This window comes from Melampsora larici-populina (genome assembly GCF_000204055.1).
Source record: "Melampsora larici-populina 98AG31 unplaced genomic scaffold MELLAscaffold_11, whole genome shotgun sequence".
NCBI lineage: Eukaryota > Fungi > Basidiomycota > Pucciniomycetes > Pucciniales > Melampsoraceae > Melampsora > Melampsora laricis-populina.
Window position 1 is genome coordinate 1,332,586 of NW_006768775.1, and position 9,858 is coordinate 1,342,443.

The following is a 9,858-nucleotide window of genomic DNA, read 5'->3' on the forward strand; positions in this document are numbered from 1 at the left end:
CTTATTTTTTGTTGATGTTGTTTGATGATTCGAGTAAAGGAGGAAACAAATTTGTTAAAGAGATGTAATATTCTTTTCCTAAATTTGTTTCCGTTGGGGAAAATCGTTCCCCATTCTCTCTCGGTACCCACTCTCTCTTTGGGTACCGAGGGTACTCGAGTCATGTGCGCCCTGTTCCATCTCATGGAATTACACAGATGCCGTCGTGCCTTTGGGCATCTGTAGCATTCCATTATCTAGGAGTCTCACATTTCTTATGTGTGATTTTTCCTTTCTAATAAAATCTTTGTTTTATTTCTAAAACTCTCAAAGTTGTTATGTATTCATTTCTGTCTCATATATTGTATTTTCTCTTGCTACCTTAGAACAAAGTACCGTAAGCTTTAAGACTTAATTACTTAAGTCTTATCGCGTGTGTGGGGGGGGGCCAACAGGCCGCTGGTGCTTTGCCGGGGTAGGCTCTCTGCTACCTACTCTCGGGACGTATCGTCCGGAGCCTGCGGAGAGCCACCTCGGTATGTCCCGAGGCTACTTCGCATCTGTGCCCCGCGTTCTAACTCCCGAACTCAATCCCCCCTCTCTTTCTCTGGAAGGTCAGTAAACTTTTGCTCTTTCTATTCAATTTAAATCAATCTATCGTTACTTCAGATACACCTCAATTATAACGACAATGCCTATAGTAAGAGCATCCACTATGGGTGCGTTAACGATGTGATTTAGCGTTACAATAACGCTAAAATCCAGACAGGTCCACTATGGACCTGTTTTAGACATGCGGTCCGTACGACCGCGTCAAGTCTTGCAGTCCGCTTGTTCAAATCTACGAAAGCCTACGACTTGATTTATCGTAGGATAATCGGTCAACAGCTGCAGTTTTCAAAACTCCAGACTTCGAAACATCACAATTCAAGACTTCGAATTCGGACTTCAAAGTCCATCCTCAAAACTCAACTTCGATACATCGTATTTTGGAACATCACACTTCGAATCGGATCGATTTCAATCAAGGGTTGGTATTTTTCCTATCATCAAAGTGACCCACACTCTTCCTGTTTTAACTTTACATATAACTTGTGTAGATTATCATTATTAATTAACCGTGAGATATGGTTGTCCTTATTAACTTCTGCTACATTGATATCTGAATGTACAATATACATCTTAATGTTTTGTGAGATACCTGAGCTCGATCTCGATCTATCCGGGTTCAAGTCTGAAGAGGTGAAGGAGGTGTGTGAGGCCTATCAAACAAGAATTCAAAGACAAGTTGGTCAAGTTCTTCTTGTTCCTCATCATTGTCGTTTGAAGACTTAAAAGATGGTTGATATGTGTCTTCAAGAAATTTGTAGTGGGCATTTGATTGGATGGTTTTTTGGATGGAGTTTTATGAAAAAGATAAGTTATCTCATTTCAAAATCAAACCACTGTGGATCAGGACGATTCACAGTGATTCATCGTAGCTAAATCACTCGTTACATCAATCCGTAGTGGATTTCATGCGGTTACCAACTTTGGTAAAACACGCATGATCAAATTTCGCACTCAGGAACGCAAAAATTACGATAAAACACCGTCAAGATAGTGGATGCTCTAAGTCAACATATTAGTCCTGCTCTTTCTTAATTCAATCATGACTTTGATTTAATACCTGCTTATCATTCACTTCTTCAATTTTCATCCAATTCCAAATTAACTTAGCATCTTCTACATCACCTTTAGTATATTTACGAAGATATCTTTGATAAGCTTTCGACTCCCAACGACCCGATTTGACTATGTCCTCCAAGGGTAAGTTCTCATTCCACCTTAACGTCGCACCACCTATTCTAAAAGAATGTCCAGATAACTGACCATGACTATCCGATTTAACCCAGATTCTCCTATATATGTTCAACACCACTGTCTTCGTCAATGTCAACCTTCTTCCATTCCGATCAACATACGCGAATAACCTATCCTCTAAACCTTGACCCGGACTTTCGCGAAAAACCCTTTCTAACGCCCTAACTGGACATAGATGGGAAGGAATCCTCCTAATGTGTAAGTATTGTAACTCCCCAGGTTTCGCAGTCTTGGCATTATGTAAGGCTAATTTAAAATATGAATGGTCTGGTGAATATATCATATCTTTCCTCAATATAATAGCCTTTGCCTTATCATCCGATACCAATTCACCTAATCGGGCCATTCCCCAGAAGGCTATCAACGCAATGGCCAAAGCTAAGCGATCTTGTTCATTTCCTTTATCCAATTCCAACACTAATTCCGCCAAATGTCGTAATTGCACGGGTTGTCTTATAATCTTAGCATCTTCTTTACATTTCGCGTCCGCCATACTCGCCGCCTTCAGAAGTAACTTCGTGATTTTATCATTCTCTGGAGGGAAAGGTTCGTCATGAAAAAGATGCCAAGATCTTATACCAGTTATGTATTTAATTAACGTAGCTGCTGTTACTTTATGAGCTTCGTTTAATTCATTTAATTCTTCTTCTTCTTCCAGATCCACCTTGCATTCTTTTCCTCCCCAAACGATGAACTTCCATAATAATTTTTGACTTAAAGGTAATAGGTCTCGTCTTCCTAAGTTCATTGATAAACCAAAACTTTCTAATTTTGACATCGCTGTGCTGTAATTTTGTAGGGTCGCCTGCAACCATCCTCCCTTCAACAATCGTTACTTAACACTATCCAATTTCCAATCAATCACCCTTATCCAAAGACAAAGAAATAACAAGAACAAGTAACATATTCATCAGTCAGTCAACTTCACCCTCATCCTTCTCGATTCCTTCATCTGTCACTGTAAGGAAAACTCACCCATCTTTATTTCTCAAAAAATTCACCACCTTCTTCTCATTAGTCATCATCCTCCTTACACTACACAAAATGTAATCTTTACCGGGTGGTAAAGTAAACTACTGACATAGAAAAATCCTGAGGCAACAGGAAGAGGGCTAAAAATCTGAAAAAATATGCACCTTGTTCCTAGATGTTGGGGCGTCATGATGAGTATTTTTTTGTATTTTACACACAGATATTGTTTAATGTACTAGCAATAAAGGCTGAGAATCATGAAAAACCCACCTGTAACAATACCTGAAATTTGGCCCATGATTTTGAAGACAGGATTTTGAAATCTTCAAACATCAATAACGTTTGCGGTTCTGAAGCAAATCACTTGATTTTTAGTTCATCAAAAAGGTGAGTCTTTCCTCTACATTTATCATTCAGACATCACATCTGTAGCCGGTCTGTAAAAGGCCCTACAGAGCTATTTATTCAAAACGGTTTGAACATATGTAGAGCGTTTACATGACTAGATAACACCTTACTACGTTTATGAAGTGTAAAGGAGAATAGTTCAGCTTTTGAATGAACCAAAAATCAAGTTATTTGGAGCAGAATTGCATAAGTTATTGAAGTTTTTAGACCACAAAATATTGTCTTCATAATTGTGACCCAAATTTCAGGTATTGTTACAGGTGGGTTTTTGATGATTTTCAGCCTTTATTGTTAGTACATTAACCAATATCTGTGTGTAAAATACTAAAAAATACTCATCATGACGCCCCAACATCTAGGAACAAGGTGCATATTTTTTCAGATTTCTAGCTATCTTCCTGTTGCCTCAGGATTTTTCTATGTCCGTGGTTTTCTTTACCGCCCGGTAAAAATTACATTTTGTGTAGTGTTAGTCTCTTAATAACAAACCTACCAGATCCCGAGGTAAGTTTATCCTGACTTCTTTGTTGAGATCTTTGTTTGTTTCTAAGCCTCTTGAAAGTTTATCGGCTTTGTTCTGACCGGATGATACCCGTCTAGCGACAATCAAACAATTCAAACGAGTGAGTACTTTTTGAATTGATTTCCACTCTTCATTAACTAATCGATGTTTTGATTTGTATTGCAATATTACTGATTCAGTCGTGGTGTTATTGGTATAGACTACAAACGTCTGATTCGTGGTCGTCATAAGCTGTTCTATCATTAGTAAGCCGATTCTTACAGCTACTGTCTCCAGCCATGCTATGTCTCGTTTCTGACTTCCCGGTGATATGTCTTTACTTTTCCAACTGTCAACCAGTTTGAAACTTGTCCACCTGTCACCTATCAAAACCCCGACACCATATCCCGTACTTGCGTCGCCTACCCACCCGATCTCAGATGGATCGACTTCCGCCTTGAATGTCAACCTGTCAAATCTTTCTAAACTCTGCAACCATTCTTTTAATTTGTCTTTCACACCTTCTGGCACTTCTCTCAAAGCACTATGGTTGTACCAGGACTTATCCCACCAATATAAGTTCCACAAATAACATTGCATCATAGGTAAGATATAAACCAAGTGGCTTAGCTGACCGACAATCTTTTCTACCTCTTTCTTCGAGCATTTTCTTGTTGGTGCAAGTAAGTCTTTAATTTTTCTAATCCTTTCTTCTAACTTCTCTGTCGGTAACCTGACTGACTTGTCTTCACCATTCCAAATAAATCCTAAATATTTCTGTTCCACATTCCAGTCCGCAAACTTTTCATCATTTGACTGAACGCCTAAATTATTGCTGACTTGTATTACATCCTTCATATCAAGTAAGTCTCCTTCAAATTTCACAAACATGTTATCATCTACCCACCAAAAGATTTCCTTGACATTAAGAATTGATTTAATGATGTCTCTCCACGCATCAGCCAACCATCCGAATGTTCTGCATCCTGCCACGCCCCCAAAGGGTATCCGTGTATCTATCCAGATATAGCCATTGAAATCTTTGATAGTTAAGTATCTCCATTGATAACATGGTGTTGAGCCTTGCCTATAAGCCTTCTTCCAGTCTACGATTGCTAATAAGATCTTATTTCCTATGTTTAGAATAAAATACTTGGCCACCTTATTAAAATCATCCCAAGTTGTCTCAAAATCCTTTTTATCTACGAAGGAATTGACAGAAGGAATATCTTCACCTTTTTCACCATAATTTGCTGTCTTTATCCATTTAATAGCTGCATCAGTTCGTAACATTTCCTCTTCATCATCTGATTCTGAGTCTTGGTCCCCATCTGAATCAACTTTTCTCTTTTTCGTTTGTATGATTTTCGACCGAGGATAAGAAAGATCATTTATCATGCGTAGTGACCCGTCATTGTTAGTCACACTACCCATAGGGTTGGACCTAAAGAAACCAAGCCTTTGATGTACTTCTTCGTGAGTGAATGGTCCATAAATTCTACCCAGTTTCCGTTCTTTACATAAATTCTTCATTATCTTGTCCTTCACTGCCAGTGCTGATTTATGATTATCTGGTGTAAACCACCTTTCTTCTTTCCAGATATGATGCGGAATCCCTTGATCAAAGCCCTTCATTAAGCCTGACCACACCTTCTTCCATTTCTCCGTAAGTCCACACTCTTCAAGAAGCACTCGCCATTCTTCAAGATGCATATCATTCTTTGCCTCCGTAGGCCAATTTTCTGGTGATCTAGGCGCGTCGACTATGTATTCTTCGTCTCTCTCTCGTTCCATCGATTTTTCTTTACTGTTGTGGCTCAAATTTTGGCTACTTTCATTCACCGTTTTATTACTGCAAAGAACACATCACAAGGAAGAAGAGAAAAACAACAAAACGACCAAAAGAAAACAACTCAATTAGTTAAGTGATCTAAATGTATCACAACATAGGTTAACAATCTGTCACTTAAACGATTCGGAGGGTAAGATAGATTTTTTTTTTTTTTTGGTTAAGATATTATCAAGATAATTATAAAGATTTGTGACAAGGTTGGGGTGTTTTCATTTTTCTCTCAGTCTTGTTTTCAACAACTCACGTCAAACTAGAAGCTACACCTCCTACATTACTCTCTGCATTCTTAGCAGCCGATTCAGTTGCTGCCTTATCAAAGCTTCCAGGTCCTATTGCTGGATGCATACCTCCACCTCGGCCACCTCTCGCGCCACGACCTGTACCTCCTCTTCCTATTCCTCTACCACTACCACCACCTCTAATGTTGCTAGCGTTGAAAGTCGGTTGATTGTTATGGAAGGGTTGACTATTGTAAAAAGGCTGAGTGGTATAGGAATTGCTTGAGTAGTCGGTGTTGTTCACGTATGGTGCAGGGGTGTAAGGATTAGGACGTGAGTAGAATGGATTGAACTTCGTTCCTTTATAACGCACTGTTTTTCCATTCGCTAAAACTGGCAGAGAGTTACGGCCTGCCTGACTAATTACTTGATTAACTGGTTGATTGTTAGATGCAGATAAATTTCTTCCAGTTAACATTTCTGCCTGAGTATCAATGAGGGCACTGTTGGAGTCCCATGAGGCATGTGAAGGGTAAGTCTCTCCATTTATAGGACTTATATGTTGCATCATCACATTACCAAAGGCGTAGGGATTATCGGTGTAATTGTAGTCGTTGAAGTGCTTCGCATCCTCTTTTGCTCTTTCCGCCAGCTCCACATTCAACATGCCTACATCCGCCATTGACCCATCTAATAACCTATTTTCCCACACATTACGTCTATGGGCGATATCATAACGCATCGCCGGAGTCCATTTACCATAACATTTAATTTGAATTTGAAGGACGTTTTCTTTATGAGCTCTTAATCGTGGTGCAATAGGTGAGTCTTTCTGACTATCTAAAATATCATATTTCTCTTCTTGATATTTGATCATTAAATTGAATCTGGTTGACCATTCATTTGATGTCAATCTATATTCGTTTACGTAAGGTAAACCGACATATGAAATAACATTAGTAGAGCAGCTAGTTTTGGTCGATCTGGTCTTCATGAATAAGGCATCTTGCATAATCCAAGTAGGGTCAAAAACCGAAACTGGCATGTGAATGTTTTTATTAATCATTATGTCATGAAAATACTGAGATAAACCTGTCATGTTATTCAAAGGTAAACTTCCTATGGTCATTTTGGTATTAGTTTCGATTTTTGTCTTTGACTTTTCTTTAACAGTTTCGGTTTGTGATTCAACTTCTTTCTTTTTCTCTTTAAATGTGAAGTTCATCAGGCCGATATCTCTAGGTTCAGTACCTTCGCTTTCACACCAAAACTGGTATTCTTCTCGAAACACTCTGTACTGATTGCTAATAAATAAACAGTGTTTGCTTTTATCAGAATCTGTGCGGTCTTTATTTTACTTAGTGGATACTTTCTCTTACATCATATCTCGATCAAGAGCTTCTTTAATGTTATACAACCACTTCGCATGACCGTGTTCTATTTGGACCGGTTCAGCCATATTCTCTACATCTGGACCTAATAAAAATTGTGATTCACAAAAGCATAAAAGCAGGGCTATTGGTAAGTTTTCTTGTCTTTTCCTCGTTCTTTTTTTTATTTTTTTTTTGGAGGTGTCAATCAAGACGATATTCCTCTTGTTTAATTTCTAATTCTTTTTCTTTATTGGAGACATCAAATTTTTTTTTTCTTTGATTCTCTTGTTCAGATTATATTTCATTCAGGTCTTGAATTTTGCCTGCATCATCAAGCCACTCTAGGACTATTTGGATAATTTTCAGGCCACACTGGGGAGTTCGGATTGTTTTCAGGCCACACTGGGAATTGCAGGAATATTTATCGGCCACTCTGGGAATCTTAGGAATGCTTATTGGCCACTCTGGGGATTTTAGGGATGTTTATCGGCCACTCTGGGAAATTTTAGGAATTATTAATTGTCCACTTCAGGGAGTAAGTCGTTATTCATCGGTTACTCTGTTATTGTTATATTTTATTTATATAACTTCTATCATCTCACGATGATTAGTAACAATAAGAAATTGGATATGTTGGAACGATTATGAAAAATGAAACGATTGAGAATTTTAAAGAAAATGGAAGACGAATTGATTGGGAAAATTGTAAAGGAAAGTGTAATATGAAGAAAGGAGAAGAATTTCTTGGTATCACGTCTCCTAAGAACAAGAACTAACCTATCCCTGTAATGTTCCCAATTCTGCCAGCTCTATCTTCTTCTCCAATTGAATCTCTTGTTTCATTCGACTGGTTTCCCTCGTTATTATCTTCTCTTCCATGATCATTATCTCTCGTACCGCCGGTTGAGTTAACGTTTAAATGGTCAGTATTACCATTCTCTTCTCCTTCTTTCGAATCACTGCCTTCTCCTTCTCCTTCAAGTACTGTAGTTAAGTTCTTGTTCTTCTTCCCTTTCCTAGTTCTAGGTTTATTCGAGTCGGCTAGTGCTGGGGTGTTAGCTCGTGGAGGAAGATTTTCGGGGAGATTTGGAGTAGACATCTTAAGTATAAACTGTTTCTGTTTTATTTAATTCTTTTTAAATTTTCTTTCTATTAGTTTTTGTTGTAGAATGTTATCAATAGTTCGATTATTTGGTTTAAAATAGAGAATTATTTGTACTAAAAAGAAAAATTTATGAAGAAATGCTGAGACTTTTCTTCTACCTTATTTGTTGTTGATGTTGTTTGATGATTCGAGTAAAGGAAACAAATTTGTTAAAGAGATGTAATATTCTTTTCCTAAATTTGTTTCCGTTGGGGAAAATCGTTCCCCATTCTCTCTCGGTACCCACTCTCTCTTCGGGTACCGAGGGTACTCGAGTCATGTGCGCCCTGTTCCATCTCATGGAATTACACAGATGCCGTCGTGCCTTTGGGCATCTGTAGCATGCATTGGCATTTTATAACTTGAATCTCCCAATTGTGGTCAAACTTACCCTTCTTTTATGAGTCTCCCATACAGTTGGGTCAGACAAAGCGTGCCACCCCCCCCTATTTGGCATTTCACGGCGCTACCCTGTCATGTGCGACGCACCCACTTCTCAAATATTGCTATAATATGGACATGGTGACTTTTGTACTCCAAGTTTACCTTTCATTGAAACCAAATTGGTCTGGTTTCTCCTCAAATCTATCACTATACAGTAAGATTTATTGTTGTACTTTTTCTGTTGTAAATTTTCTCCACTCGTCACATGCCTTTAGAATCAAAAGGTTGAAATGTGTAAGGATAATTCAAATATGCCCTTATCTATTCAAAGTGTGAAGCAATATTTATACATGTAGAAAGAATGAACAGCCATGATCATGATCAAAAAAGAGGTCTCATTTTATATCTTCATCTTAATTCTGGGACTTGTGGCAGACAATTTTTTACTTGTCTGGCTTGGTTTGAAGCATGTCATTAAAACATTCATATCACTCGCAGGCTTTGAACAATGAGCATTCTGGTTCAAGTTTCCCTAACCCCCTTTGATAGGTGAGTAGGTAATGAGATTGAACAAAATAAACCATTATCCTTATTTTGAGACACACAGGTGTGTGACATTGAAGCAGATGAACCTTGCTGTGGAGACAATCTTGTAGCTCTCAATATTCCTAGACCAGCATTGGAAGCAAGGGTTCAAGTGATGTTTTTTGTGCGTATGGCGTACATAATGAATTGTTCAGAGAGCTATTATAATATTGTTTGAACATCAGAAGATAGGAAGAACTTGGGTTGACCAAAAAAAGGTGAGTGCAAGGCTCCATATGTACGTAAAATTCTTGGGGTTTCAAGAGATCAAACTGTCCGCCAAAAGAGATCATGCAGAGCAAAAAGCAGTTGGATGATTGTGGTTCCAACCTTCAATGTGACCTGTCAACATTTACGGCTTGTTTTGAATCACAACAGATAGGTTGTATTTGGATATGCCAAAGCGTGCCAAAATATAGCAAAATAGGAATCCAAACTTGTTCTACCATCCAGAAATAAATGGCCAAGGATCGGAAGATCACGGTCTGTGTCTTTTAAGTCTCTGATGTGGCCTGTTCATGCGGAAGTCTATGGACACGTAGCTGTTGTGGAAAATGTACAAAGGGTGCCTCAAGGAC

At 38.4% G+C, this 9,858-nt stretch overlaps 2 protein-coding genes across 2 annotated transcripts; both read right to left on the reverse strand.

Moving 5' to 3' along the window:
- Window positions 1–5,816: 5,816 nt before the first annotated feature.
- Window positions 5,817–6,671, reverse strand: MELLADRAFT_84724 (uncharacterized protein; the record flags this gene model as incomplete). The annotated part of the gene is made up of 1 exon (XM_007408146.1): window positions 5,817–6,671. One exon carries the CDS (start codon window positions 6,669–6,671, stop codon window positions 5,817–5,819), a length of 855 nt encoding a protein of 284 aa, XP_007408208.1.
- A 498-nt stretch (window positions 6,672–7,169) lies between these two features.
- On the reverse strand, window positions 7,170–8,266 carry MELLADRAFT_104961 (uncharacterized protein; the record flags this gene model as incomplete). Its single annotated transcript, XM_007408145.1, has 2 exons — window positions 7,170–7,270; window positions 7,945–8,266. 2 exons carry the CDS (start codon window positions 8,264–8,266, stop codon window positions 7,170–7,172), a joined length of 423 nt encoding a protein of 140 aa, XP_007408207.1.
- Window positions 8,267–9,858: the final 1,592 nt, after the last annotated feature.